Genomic DNA, 17433 nt, shown 5'->3' on the forward strand with positions numbered 1-17433 from the left:
TAGTCCAGAGTCATGAGTCTCTACCGATACTGGAAAACAGTTCTAACTCCTGGCTCACTTAACACTGCGAAGTTAATACCCAGATAACAATTTTTGGCACCCCTTTAGCTAGATTCTTTTGGAGCTCATTGAGCCAGAGATGGGCTGGCAGAAAGCTGGATGTTTTAACTTATTGTTCTCCAACTAGGAAGTTGCTGAAGGCTAGTCTTCTCCAAATACTGCCTTGTCTTTTCTCATGGACGTGGGCTGGGATTCAGAGGACACGGTCTTTTACCAGTGCACACACCGAAGACAACAGACACAAATCAATAGAAAAAAATAACTTCTTTTTATTTACAAAAACCAAAAAAATCCAAATATTGGATGCTGTAAACAAAATTCACAATCTGTTCCCTCTAGCACTGATTCAAACACGTCAGTTTTTAAGAGTCCATTCTCCATCAACTCCTTTTCTGCCTGTGACACAGTCTAAAGTCAAAATATTCCAGAAGAGTGACCCAAGGTATAGCTTGCCGCAACAGGACGTCTCAGAGCAGGCAGTGGTTGGAGAGAGGGTGGAGGGAGAGACAGCCAGCGGGCAGGGCCTCCTCCATTCCGCAAGGCTTTGCAGCAAGTCTTGCCAAGTTACCTTGACATCTTCCAACTTTGTACTTTTACCATGTGCTTTGTTAGCAAGCCATTATTACAACAAAATAATACATAGAGATTCTTTCTTAGCACTGAAAAAGCTATGCTATAAGAAATCTTAAAGAAAGATTATACTCAGGTGCTATATACGAAATTACCTTTTTTTTGGCTTTTTGGTTTCATCTAACACACTTTGTCTTCAAACAACAAAAAAGCTTATTTTGGAACTGCTGACGGCTTTCAACATAATACATTTCATTTACAAAATGGTTCATAATATTTATTTGACAAGCATTGCATTCAAAACAACTTTATGCACAGTAAAGCTACCGATGACAAGCAAACAGAAAGGGGTGGCAAAAACAGCAGGTTTACTTTCTTTGCACTTCCTCCTTGGGGCTTGGCTTACAGATTTCTTCCATCCTTGCATTTTGGGAGCCACGTTAAAATAGTCCACCCAGTTCCAAAGTGAGCAGATACTAGATCCCATTTCTGGAAAGGAAAAGTCCATCTTGATGTAGGACTTTTTGAGGCAACTAGATTTACTGCCAATGAAGTAAACTGCTTAAAAGGGCACTGTCACAGGTTAAGTGTTCTCTGACATGCCAGACCGGACAGGAGAGAAGGGCCTCGGAAGGTAAAACTTCTTCCTGTTTGAAGGTAACAGCACACTAGGCCAGGTAAACACACAGCAAACGAATCACAGGCACTCATCAGGAGTTGAGAGCTATTCTTGTCTCTGACCTATACACACGGCTCTCTCTCGTCAGACATTCAAAGTTTTAGGCCACACATCCACAAAGAGAGACATATATTCCACTGTTTGTTCAACTACATAGGCACAAGACTATAGTACATACAAAAGAGAAATAAATTATATAGGTCTTAAAGTAAATGCTGAAGGTTGTCTTGAGTACAGCCTGTTCTATCTGAATGCCAGGTGCTGGCACTTCCAACTATGCTACCAACCCTGGAGTAAGCAAGAAAAGAACATCAATAGTCTAGAAAATAAATGAAAAGGATATTGTCAAATAAGGCTCCTCCAAACAAAAATCTGTGTCATAAATTAACAGCAGGTTGTTGCTATGGCAGAGCCAGAGATCTCTGGATTCTTTATAAAATAGTGGACGACTCATTTGTAAAAAGTTACCATGAGAAGGAAGAAGGCAGATCACCAGCTGCTCCTACATTCCCAAGCATTTCATTAGTTTTCTTTTAGAAAACTTTGAGAAAGTTAAGTAGGCAGAGCTCTGGTTTCTGACAGCTAAGTATCAGGCTTAATCTGCAAATGGAATAATATTTCCTGGGAATTCACAACTAATATTTCAAACCCAGGGCTGGAGTGAGGGAGACTGAGCCAACATGGGAGAAGAAAGAGTTCCCTAGGAAACAGTGAGTGGCAGTACAGTAGCTGTTACAGCTTGGACAGAATTCACAGGGAAGCTGCTACAGCAAACCCATCAAGTTCCTGTTAAGGTTTCAAAAAAAAAATGTGCAAAAGGTAGTTCAGATGGATTAACCTAGCACTGAGCATCCGAGTGATGCTCAGATAAGAAACAAACAAATTACACTGCCAATAGGATGATGCTATTTTCTTCCCCAATCCCTCTCACTGATGACAAAAATCTGGCTGGTTCTTCAGAGGAATTATCATAGTAAGCAGTCATCCACTAGAGTCGGGAGGCATTATGTGGCTGTTTCACAATACAAAGGGAAGGTTTTTAAGTGTTAGTTTTGTTTTTAACAAATGCATTTTCAGAGGCCAGTGTCCAAAGGAATTAAGGGCTGGGACAAGGGATGGTTTTAGGATTAATTAGCTGTCATTGAACTGAAATAGTAATGCTAGTTCATTTCACAAAGGTATAACTAGTCTCTCGGGAAAGAGAAAATAAAGTTGGATTTGATTCAATGCAAAGTGACTGAATTTAAAGTACAGTACTAAATATTTAAATGCAGTGTGACAACCAGATCAAAGATACTTCATATTGGCATGAATTTATAAAATTTTATATATAATATATATCTCATATATAAATTTTAAGCAATTGTGCAAATACTCTTTAAAAAGGGTCATTTCACATTTACTAAATTCTAGTGGTCCTGGAATGCAGAATGCATTCAATAAAAAGTTCATTTAATATTAATAAGTAGTGTTCAGATCATCAGAAATTCTTTTTTAGCAGTCAGGGATTTAAATAGACTATCATTGATCCATGAGCCACTGGATTACACGCCATGGAGGCATGTAAGTATTACAAAAAATTAAAGGGTTCAAATTGTCAAAATGGCAGTTTCACATAAAAAAAGAGTGCTCTGCCAAACAAATATTCTCCCATTTGTGGAATTCTATGGCTCACAAAAAGAAAGAAAAAAAAAAACACTCACTAAAAATGTATAATCTCTGCTCTTCCTATCAAATATATTACTTGTTTTTCTCCTTCATTTGCTTTAAATTTTTTAGATGTGGGTTTTAATTCACCACTGCGATATGCCCACGTCTCCTGTCAACCTGTCGAAAACATAAAAGCACACACTATTTAAACATTTCCTATTTGCTACATTATTCTAGACCATAATCAATGTATTGTGTGTATATATACAGATCGCAAATATGTATATATACACACATAATATACACACACATACACATGTACCTATGATAAGATCACACCAACAATGTTAACTTTATACAAGTATTTGCCAAGAAAAAATAGGGCATTTCCTCCACCATTCACAAGCTTATGTGTTGTTTTATTTTCTTCTTGAGTCCCTGATAAAATAATCATTAAACCACAAAATTTTTCCACTTCAAATTTTCAGAAGGCAACAGGCACTTTGATGGATATTAGTGTGTAACAAATATAGTAACTCTTTATATATTCTACTATATCTCTTCTACTTGGGTATTTTTATCTGTTACATCTTTGGTCCTTGAGCATACATACTTTCTTTGCTACAGCTGTTTTTGCTTGCACTTTCACATTTGAAAAATGCGAGCTATGAACGCAGCTGGAAATAATGGATTGTGCCATCATAAGTTCTGCTGTTTGTTATGAGAACAGCACCAACCTACTACTGTTCATTAGGAGCAAGCCATTTCTGTCAGCACAACAGAAGAGTTCACAGAAAGCACTTGCTGCGAGCCTCAAATAGCAAGCCCCGTGCTGGAGTTCCCCTTCTTTCTGTGTTATTGTTACTATCTGAACTCCTGAATCGGTAATTAAGTTGGGGTGAGACCTTTCTGTTTTTCGCTCCGTATTTTCCCTTTTGTGAATTCTATCTCATAAGAAAGTCTCCACTAATTTTTTTTCCTATGGCAAAGCTATGGGAGCAGGTACTGCAAACCCATGTTGTCATTGAACATTTTTTCCCTTGTTATTTTAGGAGAACATGGCTGCTTTTAGTAACAGGTCTCTTTTGTTTTAGGACAAAATCCAATTTGGTAGGAGGATCAGGTGGGAGAGCTGTAGGTGGGAAACGATCATTTCCAGATCATGCTCCCGTACCTACGAAAAGATCCACAAGCTTTGCCAAGCTTAAAACCAGGAGCAGATCATCACTGCACAAAGGACATCCCTAATCAGGGCTGGGTCACTCAGCCTTTTTTTTTTCTTTTTTGTTTTCCTCCTATCTTGTCTGAAATGGCTTCCCCACAGGACACTTTTAAATGATTCTTAATTGCAGGGTAGCCAAGTGGAGTATGTCTGCTGCTGGCATGTGAATACAGGCTGGACCTGTGCAATGTAGTAATTGCTAAAGTTGGCATCTGCTACATAGGGGGCCGGCTGGTAATAGCAAGTGACATTAGCCACGTTAGGGATGACATTTTGGTCAGCTAGAACCCGGATAGCCAGCATGGTGATGAGGTTTAAAGTCTGTCTTCTTTCATGTCCCATCAGGCACACCGTGCTTTCATTCACCACTCCGTGAAGCGTCATCAGATAGTCATACTTGCGGTCTTCCAACCCCACAAAGTGGTTCTGCAAATAGGACTCCAGTTTTCTCTGCTGCTCTCCAATGTCTGAGAAGTCGATGAAAAACCGGGAACACATGTACCTCTGCAGGGTCTTGATCTCATCAGAGGCGGGCCTAAAGCCCCTCACCAAGAGGTTGCAGTACTTAAGCAGGCCTCCCCCTCTGATTTCTTCTGGGTTCCTGGTGGCAATGATCTTGTTACAAAGGTGATCAAAAGCTTCGTGGAAATCGCCGTAGACACTTTCTCCAATTATTGTGGGGTGAAATGTTTCAGTCATCGGGTTCTCTGAACATTCGTAAAAGAGGAGCAGAGAGTCTAATTTGATTTGAAAAGAATCTACACTAAATTCAAACTGCCTCCGGAGGGAATCCACAAATTTCAGTTCCACATTTTTGCCACTGTTGTTCGACAGGGATATAAGACTCCATCGGTCAGAGTCATTGCACACTTTAACCATTTTCTGCACATAAGCTTCCTACAATTTAAAAGATAAAACAAGAAGATGAGCGAACCTAGAAAAAAATAATAAATAAATAAATACATCCTCTTCACAGCTGAGAATTATTTTGATCCGTCTCTTTTTTTGTTTTGTCAAGTTTCAGCAAAACACTACCTACAGACTTAAACAGTCTTCTGGAAACAGAAAAAAAAAATACCTTTAACGAGTAGTTCTACCGTCTGGGAAAGAGACTAGAAATAATAGTTTGAGGCTTTTGGCAGACGCAGCACAGTACCAAGAGGTTGTCATGTCTGACTTTTGATAGGTTATTTTTTGAAAACGGTCATATAGGTACAATATTCACACAATACTCAAAACACAAGAAGGCATACAGTGGAAAGTTAGTCTGCCTCTCACCCTTGTCCCTAGTCACTCAGCTACTCTCCCCCTGAGGCGACCCAGTGATCAGTATCTTGTACGCCCCACCAGGGGTACTCTGCAGTTGCAATCAAATATGAACTAAGTTAGGGCATTCCAGGAGGCTGAACCTTCAGACCATTTTAACTAATTAAATAAAACGCTCATTGAACCAAAGTGGGGAGGGAGGGGCACCCACCATACCCTTAACACAGGAATCAACCCGGAGAAGCTCCATATATATCCTAAACACACAGAATCAGCGGAATGCAGCTGAGAAGTCTACTCACATCTTCCAATACAATAAAAAGCCCGTTGACTAGGTTCTGCTTAAGGCTGCCGTTTTCCCAAAGACTCGATCATAGAATGACTCAGAAAAAATTATTTGCATCGTTTCATTCCTCAACGTATCAGAATCTACTCTGGGCAAGACGAAAGCAAGGAAAGCCAACAGTTAAATAATAAGGAGAAGGAAGTGAAGGGGGGGGAGGCAGAAGAGGAAGCTGGAGAAGAGTCGTGGCGCTGAAGCACCAAGTAAACAGAAATGCTCAACACCGTCCACGCACCTTAGTCGACTCATTTAAAAACATCAAAACCAAAACAAATGAGCGCGCCCACACCCGTCACGGCCGCAGATCTGTGGCATCCATCCGCAGCCCCCCGCCCGGCGCGCACGGCCCGGCACGGGCGCGCGCCCAAGCCCCTCTCCCCACCTCGGGGGCTTTACCTTGAGCGTGAGTGGCGTGATCTTCTCCTTGTTCACCCCTTCGGGTAAGAAGTCCAACAGGCAGTCCAGCACGACGTCCTTCACAGTCTGAAACTCCTCTTCCCCGCGCAGGTCGGCGCAGAAGATGAGGTCCAGGTCCTTGTAGCCCAGGCCGCTGTCCTGGTGCAGGACGTGGCTGGCGGCCGAGCCGTTGAGGCGCACGTCGCGGACGCCGATGCGCTTCTCCGCCAGGCGCCGCCGCACCACCTTCACGATCAGGCTGGGCTGCAGCTCGAGCGTGGGGAAGTTGCCGCGCCCGTGGATCGGGATGGTCTCGCTCAGGATGCCGTCCAGCCGCTGCACTTGCTCCCAGTTCAGCACGTTGCAGTGCGCCGTGGGGCTTTCGCAATAGTCCAGGCAGTGCCCGCCGAAGCCGCCGCCGCCGCCGCCGCCGAAGTCGCCGCCGCTGAAGTCGCCGCCCGGGGGGATGTAGGGGCCGCCGGCCAGCTCGTCCTCGGCCATAGCAAAGTACCCTTCGCCCTCCGCCATGAAGTGCCCGCCGAACACCACTTGGCCCTGGTCAGTCCTAAAAGAAAAAAGGGGGAAGGAGCGCGGTGAGGACGCGCGGCGGCGGACAGGGGCTCACGGAGGGAAGAGCGCGCTCCCTCCCCGGCTCGCCCCCGGACTGGGGGCTCCTCGGAGACTCTCCCTCCCCGGGCCCCCGCGGTCCCCAGCCGCGCGCGCCGCGCCCCGCAGAGCAGCCCCGCACCAAAAGTATCTCTGATGCATCTGGAAAGCGCAAGCGGGAGTCCCGTCTGTGTCACCTGGAGGCGGCCGCCCCTTCTAGGAGCGCAGCGAGCGAGGACCCGCAAGGCGGCAACACTTCCAGGAGCGGCGAGTGCGCTCCCGGCAGCGGCGAGCGACCTAGTCCTGCCCAGACCCCCGCGCCTGCGATGGCCGCTCCCGCCCCTCGCCCCCGCCCGCGCCGCTGCCGCCTCAGCTGCCGTGGCCCCGGAGGTGGCGGCTCCTGCTGCCGCGGCCGCCGCCGCTCACGCTCCCGTCTCTGGAGCCTTAGCAGTTGTGCAGGGAAAGGGCTTCAGTACTTTTTTTATACCGGGCCTCTCTGCGCTTCCGGGGCCCCGCCGCGGCGCGCTCGCCACACCCTCCTCATCTGCATAGGGCGCCGCCCCCCGGCCCGCCGCCGAGCCGGCTGTGCTGCGCGCCGCGGGGCGAGCGGGCCCGGGCGAGCGCGGCCGGCCGGGGCTGCGTGTCTGCGTGTGGGTGCCCTCAGACGTGTATTTGATTCGTGCAGGCGCCCCCGCCCCCGCCTCTTTTCTTTTTCCGCAACTTAAAATGCTGAAGAGTCAGAAGTGGCCCTGAGAACCGGATCACGACTAAAATCACTCAACTGCAGCAACTTCCCCAACATAAAATCCTCGCCGGAGACAGCGCGTCCACAGAGCTTCCCGCTGGGGCTCGGGAGGTTCTGCACGGCCCCCCCTTAAACCGGGTGTCCGCGCGCCCTTTACTCCATTCACGAGCCCGGGCCCGGCGTGAACTGAGGTCACTCGTTCACGTGAACCCGTCTCCGCGCGTGAGCAGAAGGGCTCGTGATAACTGGCTTTCGATTCTCGAAACCTCTGCGAGCGCCGGGGAGCGGGGGGAGCCGGCGGAGTGGCGGGGCGGGGCGCGCGCGGGCGGGCGGGAGGCCGGCTCGTGCGCACGGGCGGCGGGGGCGGCCCAGGGCCGGGGCCGGAGCGAGGCGCGGGGATCGCGGCCGCCGTGTCGCCAAAGAGCCGCGGGGGTCCGGACGCCCGGCGCCTTCTCCCGGAGACCCGAAGGCGCGGGCGCGCGCGTCGCCCTGCGCGAAGGTTCGCCTTTTCAAGTGTTCCCATGCCAGCGGGAAATTCTTTCGTTTTCCACCAAACGTTAACGTACCAGCTTAAAGGATGGAAGAGTTTCCCCCCAGCTTCAGTCGCTGGGGCAGAGCGACGGGTGCGCATGGTCCCCCGGCGCCCCAGAGCTCGCCCCAGCGTCTTGGCTAGAAAAGCGCCCCCTTTCTTCGGCTTCTGCTCCGGTCGCCCGCGCCTCTGCCGGCGCGGCCTCGGAACTTTCCTTCCCGTCGGGGAGGCTCGCGCGGCGGGGGCGGGGCGGAGGGAGGGCGCCGGAGCCCCGGGTACTCGGTCTCGCGACCCCGCGCGACCCCGGCCGCCCAGCCTGCAGGGAGAACAGGCCGCCCCCTGAAGTGGGGAGCCCCGGCCCAGTCAGCAGCGCTCTGCGCGGGACGGGCGACGGTCACCCGCGGAGCATCCAGCTGCGTGACAACGCCGCCCCCTGCCGGTGCCCTGCTGAGCCGCGTCCCCAAGCGGAGAAACCGGCTGGACCGTAGAGGCAGTGACCCTTCGGCGCCAGGCCTAGCGCCGTGGGGGGTCGGGGAAGGGACGCTAGGACAACCGCTCAATTCTCATAGGCCCATCGCCTCCTCAAAAGCACACTCAGGTACCCCCCACCCCCGTCCAGCCAGCACGTATGACTCCTTCCATTCTATCTGCGCATGCAGAAAAATTGCGTATATGTGTATAGATGTATGTGGTTTGACCACCTGTTATGTGCCAGGCACGCAGCTAAGCGCTCAGGATTTAACAATGACTACGTTTCACACAGTCTAGTGGGCATGACTGGCAACTACATAATTAGGTTCAACCGTACTTGTATTAGGACAGAAGTATGTTCCATCTGACAGGAGTGGAGGGCTTCCTAGGATTGGAGGATCTGGGGAGGGAAGACCAGAAGAGAGGTGTCGTTTGAATTGGATCTTGAAAAGTGGACTTGCCTTCGATAGTTGAGAAAGGAGGAAAAGCCATTATCAACAAAAAGAAGAGTATAAGAGAATTAAAGAATGAGAAAGGATGTACAGACCAACATGGTAAGAAAGGAGATAGGCAGTACGTTTAGGTGTGGTTTGTGGGCTTCTGGGAACTTATTCAGCCCCTCTGGGCTGTACCTGCTTAGCTCTTTACACATAAAACCTCATTTAATCTGCAGTTCAGGAAGGTATTCTGTGTCATAGGGATTTGGAACCAGGAACCAAGACGTAAAGAGATTTGCCCAAGTTTCGCAGCTAATAAGTGGTGGAGTCAGGCCTTGAACACAACCCGTTTGACTGTGAGTGCTCTGTAGCTGTCATTTTCAGGAACTCATGTCTGTAGCTTACCAGTCCCTTCTCATTGGAAGGCAAGACAAGTCCAAATAGCAAAAATATTTGAAAGAAAAAGAAAAGACCTGTTAAAAATGTTTCCTTCAAAGGCCAATATGAATTCTGCCTCATCTTAAAACCAGGCCAGAGGAGTAGATCATGTTTAGATATGCTGCACTAAAAATAACGGTTTAGCCCCACTGCCGTTATTTTGTACTTTATTTTAACCTTCCTCAAAAAGTGGGAATGAAAAAGCAGAAGAGTCTCAGAGCTGGTGAGCACCTGTGCTTCATGCCTGCCCAGGATTTTGTTCTGTGGGACTAAAGGAATCTGCATTTTAGCAAGCTGCCCGTGTGATCCTGATGCAAGGGCCCAGCCACACTTGCACTGCACTGACAACAGCCTCTGCAGCCTGGTTCTCGATGGGGGACCCTCTCCCAGGCCGAGGCTGCTCTCCTCTGCCCAGCCAGGCTCTTGGCCTCTCCCAGGAATGGAGGGCATGGCTGAGCGGCAGAGGTAGAGCACGAGGCCAGATACAGAGGGCCTGCGATGCATCAGACCCTGAGTGGGGAAAAGCTGACTCTCAGCAGCAGTGAGGCAAGACCCTTCTCCCAAGCTGCCAGGGCTTTGTGGCTGATACTTCCTTAACCCTTTAACAAAGCAGTCCCACTGTGTTCTGCCTTCACGGTAACCTTCCAAATCTCCATAATGCAGACCCTACCACCTCCTGCACCAGGACCCCTGGGCTGTCTTACTTTCGGCAGTGCCGCGGTGGTGCTTTGACTGGATTCATACGTGCCTGATTCCTAGTGTCACCTGATATGTCCTGTTGAATGAAAGCACCCGTTCTTTGTTCCTCTTCTCCCTGTCTTCAAATTAAGATAATATTTACATTCTGGGGGAAAAAAAATGTTCATCCTTACAAGAAATTGAAAATTTTGCAATTGCAAGCATTTATTTTTTTTCTAGATAACCAAAATAATTATCAAATGAGAAAGTCTATGCTTTCCAAACACATTCACAGCCAACACAGTTACTCTTAAATTAAATTTAGGTGCAGAGTTGCTGATTCTTTTTTATTAGGCTTTAGCTTCTGAACTTATTTGGTAAATTATTTACTTTTCCTCCTTTAAAAGAAAAAAGAAAGATCTATGGCAATATGATGCTATGATTCTCTATCTGAAATTCTTAAAAGAAAGCATTACCTACATTTTTGAGAAAAAAGCACTTAGAATTAGTTCATCTTGATTTAAAAGTTGTTACAGTATCACTCAATCTGGACTTAGCACAATAAGAAGAAATTCAATTTTGTGTTTAGCAATAGTTACCATTTTTGAATTTGTTATAATGTGCCAGGCAGTGTGCTCAGTATTTTATATACCTTGTTTCTTTTAAACTTTGTCCAAATATCAGAGCTTTACATATTACGTCTGCAGTTTCCAGACAGAGAAAACAAGGCACAGGAAGGTTAAGTAATTGACGGAAGTGCCACAACTTGGTTTAGGTCCACGTGTGCAGCTGCTCTCCTAGTCCCTTTCATTCTGTTAGTCTGCCTTCTCTCTGTCTTCTTTTCCTTTTAGACTTAAAACTGAACTGGAACTGTGCTCTGCTGCTTGTTTCTTTCCAAGCTCTGGACTCTCAAATTGGACACAACATTGAGGACCAAGGTGTTTTATCCTGAAACAGCCTTTGAGGGCCAGAATGCACAATGACCTCATAGGAGTTTCTTCCCCAGCCATGAATGACCTGCCTCCCTGGCAGTGGAGAGGTAGCAAGCTGACAGCCTTGCAGACAGCTTGCAAGACACACCACACGCACTGAAACACAGTGTGAGGTTTAGAGACCGCCCCAAGTTCATTTAGCAGTGGGGCTACCTTTCCCATTTTGCTTTGCCTGCTTCCTGTCTTCCCAAAAATGGTTTTAGAAGAGAGGAAACAAACAAATGTGAAATGATTCCCCCAAGCTCACACCCAGAAGGAGACAGGGAGAGAAGAGCCCAGAAAACTGCTGTTAGGCCTACTGAGACTAGCCTGGTGGTGCAGCGGTTAAGTTCGCATGTTCTGCTTTGGTGGCCTGGGATTCGCTGGTTCAGATCCTGGGTGTGGACTTATGCACTGCTTGTCAAGCCATGCTGTGGCAGGCATCCCACATAAAATAGAGAAAGATGGGCATGGATGTTAGCTCAAGGCCAGTCTTCCTCAGCAAAAAAGAGGAGGGTTGGCAACAGATGTTAGCTCAGGGCTAATTTTCCTCAAAAAAAAAAAAAAAGGCCTACTAATTCTGTCTCCCACAGTACTCTAACCAATCTCTCCCCATACTCTTGTCTCCCTCTTGATCTTTCCACACCAGCCCTCTCCACTCTCTCCATTGATTTTCTACCTTCCACGGCTTCTGCTCTTTGATCCTTTCCACAAAAAGGGACATGACCCGTAGAAGCACCTTGCAGCCCAGGCAGAGCGGCGGCAGCATGAGGGATCTGAGCCACCTGTCTCCCCTCTTGCCATTCGCTGGCTTCATAGGACAAATCCTAGAGATTCCTGAGGTCGGTGAGGGGCAGATAGGCAGCCTTTTCCAAGCACGCATATGCAGATATCTACATTGAGATGTAAACTGGAGGTCTGTCTCTGCTGTCCAGTTAATGTTAGTAGAAGAGCAACTAATCAACGTGCTTCGTGTCAAAATTAAAACTCACTTGGGAAGGAAACTAAATTACCTATTTTCACAGAGAAATGTGCTTGTGAAATGTCTTTCCCCATGTTTCCTCAGGGAAATAACAAATGTTTATTCAGGGCATATCTACGGCCAGAAACATCCTAAGTCATACAGTTTCTAGGTTAGTTTGGAAATAGCAGTCCAGCTTCTTATTACTTGTGTGGCTATTAGTAACCAACAGGTTAACTTCTATAGTTTTAAACTTTTCAACCCTTTTTATTCTATATTATCTCATTTTATCTTCAAAATTATTCTGACCAATGTGCAGTCCCAATTTTAGAGATGAAGAAAGGCTGGGTGATTTTCCCCAAGTTTAAGTAGCTAGTCATGGAAAAAGTTCAAGTTAGACTAAGTTGTTCTCAATCATGGGCCAGCACCCCTTTCCCTTGACCACACTGTTTAATCTTATGTCTGTGCGAGTGGATTTAAAAGATCAGTGACAAATAGTTCAGTTTGAACAGATCCTTTAGCTACGCAGAGGATTGTTGGTGTGGGCTACATTCTCACCTGTGACCGTCTTATGAAAGCATCGCTACTCCACTGTTGAGCATCTTGTAAGTGTAATTTCGTAAGGTTGTTTTTAAGGGTATTTATTTGAAGTATATGATCACATAAAAATAATTGTATTCATAATCAAAGATCAGCGAGGTTAGGAATTTAGTTTGCAAGCAACAAATATGGTAGATCTACATCATCACTCTTAAAATCAAACTCAATATAGATTGTCCTTTAATAGAGCTCTCCATCAGAAAGACTAGCCAGTATTTTCTTGTGCTACTATCAGTGCTAATTATGCCACAAGTCCTTCCTATTTTGACATCTCGGTGAAATGCTTGCCATTTCAATCCATGTTGCAAGTCCCATGGACCAGTCTGGTTTCCTTACTCCAAACAAAAGAGGCATTCAAAAGTTAACATTCATTTGGCAAAATGTAAACTAGAAATACACATATATTTTCAAAAATTACCAAATATAAAAAAGTAAACTGCCTTCCCCCAAAGTAATGTTTGTATTATGAGTTTTTCATTCTGCAAGTTTGTACTGGAAGAATGGTTAACTTCTCTGAAGAAATGTTGATGTTTACTTGCAGTGCTTGTAAAGCTTTGAGAAGGGTACAAGGGGGGAATATAATAAATTATTCCTTTTTTTAAAAAGGGATTTGGCAAAAAATATTTGTGTAACTTGTGAAAAAAAAGACCGTCTTCTATGGGTATGTCCCCCTCATTCTAATATGTTTTCAGCCAATTCTTACCTTGTACCTGTGTTGATACGTCTGTTGTCCACCAATAATTGATTTGTTTTATATGAGCTTTTAACATTTCAGAGATATTTAAAAATGGCATATATCCATTTTGCTGGAACCATTTTGATATGCCACATTCAGAAATTGCATAACTACCACGTGAATTTCTAACAGCTGCAGAAGGTATATTTATTCATATGCATAAACCATATGTTAATTCAATAATGCCTATACCTCCTTGGTTGAAAGAACTTTTTTTTTTTAACATTTCTACCATCACTTTGCTTTCAAAATCTTTTCCTATCAACATCCTTCCCTTACCTCAAAATTATCTGCTGCTAAAGAAAGAAATAACAAATTAAATAGTACAATTAATGTCATCTTGATGTTTGGGATAAATTACTATGGAATATGGTAAGTAACCAAACAACACATTGTCTTAGAAAGTCTGAAAAACTGAACACAACAAATGATACTTAAATGAAAGTTTTTTCTTAAAGCTGCTAGGAAGATGAACATTTTAAAAGTCAGCTTTGTTTTGTTTTTTTAAACTGTGCAAACCAGACTTGGGAAAGATAAATCTGAGCCCCTTGGAAATCCTGGGCTCCTTAAGTAAATGTGAGTGGGGAAGTAGCTGCAGACTCTCTGCAGGGGGAATAGTGAAAAACCTGAATTTATCCTAGCAATATGGAATAAAACAGATTCAAGCCTAACTTTCTCATAAAAGAAAGGCTTCAGGATGCCAATGAACTAGGCATTACTTGAGAAGGTGTAGGGGAAAAAAGAGCCATCAAAGTTATTAATATTTGACCCATGGAAGCTTCTGACTGTGAAAGATTGGTTTCTAATTAGCCACAACTCCAGCAGAGGTACTGGGGACTAAAAAGGAGTTTGCACGAACACACGATTAAGTAGCCACAGTTTAGATAAGTAAGATATCTCTAAAGGGGCTCTCCAGGTTTTGAAATTGTAATTACTCAATGAACTGAGTAATTGTTTAGCATAAAAGAAGTGACATTCGTAATTTTCCTTAGCAGAAAGCCACTTTAGAATATTAAAAGAGAAAAAAATATGGCACCTGAGATTCTTTGTCCCACAACCTCTCCCTAGTTTCCATTAAAATTCTGAAGATACTTATTTTTTTCTTCACTGGCATTAATTTGGCAACCTCATCCCACTCTGTCTACTTAATGTGAGTTTTTTGTGAGCAGTAGTTCAACATCCCTGTGCTGACCAGGAATATATGGCTTTGCTGTGTGTTAAAAAATAAATGCTTAGGCTGTGAGCTCTTGTGACTTGTCTAGCGTATTCTGGTCTTCTACTCCTGACATGTCTGGGACACTATCGATGTCTTTCTGTGGTTACAGGGCTTCTTGAGGAGGTCAACATGCTCTGACATGACAAAGGCAACTCATACACTCTTGAGCACTGGAAACACCTGCAAAGTGAGTCCATTTCATGCTCAGAGTAGTGTGTCTATATTTTTAACTAATTATTTAAAAAATAAAAACAATAATCATAAAAAGATAATATTAAAAATAGTCATACTTTAAATTTTATTATAACATAGTTTATATATGTGTAGTACATTGCAGTGTATTATATTTTATATGTTCTAACTCTAGACCAAGTGCGGAGATGACCTTAAAATGTTTCTGACATGCAAGTAATTACCCTGTGCATGTTGGATAGGTCATTATTTTGAGTCACACTTTCTTTAAAATCAAAGAAATTGAGTTATCATGACTAATTCTTAATCCACTTTTTGTCTAAAGATAGCAAACATTTGGATTAAAAAATTGAAAAACAAGCTAATTATTTAGATGTTTTATCTACATGATATTAAACAGCCAGCTGTCTGGTTAAACTTCTTGTTGTCAATAGAGCAAAATGGAAATTTCAGTTGTCTTTTAAATTTAATTAAGGACCAATTTGATCAAAACATTTACTCTGGAACTTGCATTATCGATTTTGAATGCCTGTATTGATCAGATTAACCAGAGGCTTCACAAACCGCACTTTACGCTGCTCTAAGACGCGGGCGGCTGGAGGCATCAGCCCCTCGAGTCCTAACGCGGCACAGGACCCTGCAGGCCTGAGCTGCAGGTGGGCGGGGCGGCGCTGGAGGCAGCTTCAGTGGAGGGGAGGGGATGTGTGTACACGTGTGCTTACAGCTCCCCTAATTCTTTCCCTGGAGATTTGTTCTTTGGCACATCCTTTCTCGTTTCGTATTCATTAGTACAGATAAATGGCTATTGAATCATCTAGTGCTATCAGCTGCTATTGAGCTACCTTTTGTAAATCCTTTAGGTCTGATCACTATGGTTACCTAAAAATCACCTGGCAAATAATCTAAATTAAATAGCCTAAATATGTGTGTTTACTGTGTGTCTCTGGTAAAAATTCTCGATTTAGGAGGATAACATTTACATTTGGAATATGGTCAACTTTAAAGCTTTAATAAATATCCTGCATGCTATTATGAAGCAGAGGTTCCAATTTTATGATCATTTGACAACTCATTTTTCTGAAGCCCCAGTTACATATGATTAATGGGATTTTATAGCAGATTTAACTTTTCTCTCCTATTTTTCCACGCTTCTGGGAATACTTCAGAAGTTTCCACCATTGTATTGTTTTTTACTCACGGGATATATGAAGAATAATCAATTTTAGATGTCAAATTGTGCTTTTATACATGGGATATAAAATTTAAAGTGCACCATTTACTTTTATGAGGATGTTATGTTACTATGTACTCAAATTGTATAACAATAAGCATTTTGATTAAAACTTTTGTTCTTATTATATTCTTAGAACATTTAAGTGTTGTGACTCTATATCCCAAATCAAAAATGTATGTGGTCTGAAAATACTAATATGCTTATGGGACAAAGGGACAGTATATTTTAAATCTGTTTAGTTCTTCAAAAATCTAAGACGCGTGATGGTCACCTGTCCACTGTACAGGATTATGATTCCTCCTTCAGTTCATTCCTCTCTGACAGTGACATTTTATATCATCTATTGGCCATTGTTAAGTAATAGGGTGGAAATGAAATGCAGGATTCAACTGAACATTCTCAAACCCACGGAGATATCACCATACTCTTCCACTTAGAATTAAAGGCTTTTGCACACCTAGTTGAAAGCACTGGAAGCACATAAATATCAGTTTTATAAAACTGAAGTGTAAGTTATTCTCCCAAAGCCTGTGGACAAACGTGGTGTCTCGCTGAAGAACATTATCGTCTTCTCAAACACAAGGGCCCCCAGTTTTAAGTCTCTTGCTGTGACTTCTTATCTATATACAGGGCCCCTTTCATCTTTAGCCCCAGTCCATTGGACAATTTACTTTCATTTGCGGCCAATGCCACTTGGTGGTTTTTCATCAATTTCGGCCAATAAATGCCTGCAATATATTATACTATATTTAATTGCACTAGGAAATTGAACTTTGATTACAACTAAGTAGAACATATCAAATATAATGTCATTACAGCATAAGTTGGTCCAGCATCTGTGTTAGATTACATTATCCAAACACGTGAACCAGTCAAATTTCTGACTTGGCCATCCCCTGCAGGCAGTGACCTGCTGTGTTTTGTCTTGCCAGTTGAAGTCTGTCATTTTGTTATTGCTCTCACTGTCAGTGGATCATCCTTAGAAGTCCATAAATGCTATTGGACTCCCAGTAGTTTCCTATATTTCTTATCTGTTACATTATTCCAAAATAAGATATTACTTAAAAAAAAAGGAGAGAGAGAAAGAGAAAATGAACAAATGAAAAAAGAAGGCTGCTCTTACAGAAACTCACAAACCATTTTCAATCAGGATTTAGGTAATAGCTCAAATCCTAGCCCAAAAATAGTTCATTTTGTTTTTAATAAATTGTAATTCAAACTAAATTGTGTTTCAAAACAACTTGGCCCTAGGAAGAAACTGGGTTTGTTCCAAAGGTCCAGAAACACTAGAGATCAGCTGTCCGTATTGCTTTAACCTTATGGCAAGGCCGCCTTGGTTAATGCCACAGCTTCCTTATTATTCATAGCTTGGGAAAAGTCAATGGCTGACACGGAAACAGCTGAGTGTATTGTTCTAAAATGAAGTGATTAAA

The 17433-nt window shown here is 44.0% G+C and overlaps 1 protein-coding gene across 3 annotated transcripts; it reads right to left on the minus strand.

Moving 5' to 3' along the window:
- Positions 1-305: 305 nt before the first annotated feature.
- On the minus strand, positions 306-7460 carry TENT5A (terminal nucleotidyltransferase 5A). Of its 3 annotated transcripts, none has more exons than XM_070559026.1 (3): positions 7269-7460; positions 6187-6751; positions 306-5078 (listed from the first exon to the last, which is right to left on the minus strand). In XM_070559026.1, the coding sequence occupies exons 2-3, from the start codon at positions 6712-6714 to the stop codon at positions 4302-4304; spliced, it is 1305 nt and encodes a 434-aa protein (XP_070415127.1). In that variant the 5' UTR covers positions 6715-6751; positions 7269-7460; the 3' UTR covers positions 306-4301. The 3 variants fall into 3 exon arrangements, with proteins under 3 accessions (XP_070415127.1, XP_008522415.2, XP_070415126.1); XM_008524193.2 differs by having other exon boundaries at positions 6990-7290; XM_070559025.1 differs by lacking the exon at positions 7269-7460 and adding an exon at positions 6935-7247.
- Positions 7461-17433: the final 9973 nt, after the last annotated feature.

The sequence above is a fragment of the Equus przewalskii genome, chromosome 9, assembly GCF_037783145.1.
Source record: "Equus przewalskii isolate Varuska chromosome 9, EquPr2, whole genome shotgun sequence".
Classification (NCBI taxonomy): Eukaryota; Metazoa; Chordata; class Mammalia; order Perissodactyla; family Equidae; genus Equus; species Equus przewalskii.

Coding starts and splice junctions, on each gene's coding strand:
- TENT5A (XM_070559025.1), bottom strand. CDS start 6,954: ATGCATCAGAGATACTTTTG. Junction 6,752..6,934: donor ATGCATCAGAGATACTTTTG/GTGCGGGGCTGC, acceptor TTTTTCTTTTAG/GACTGACCAGGGCCAAGTGG. Junction 5,079..6,186: donor TCACGCCACTCACGCTCAAG/GTAAAGCCCCCG, acceptor TTTAAATTGTAG/GAAGCTTATGTGCAGAAAAT.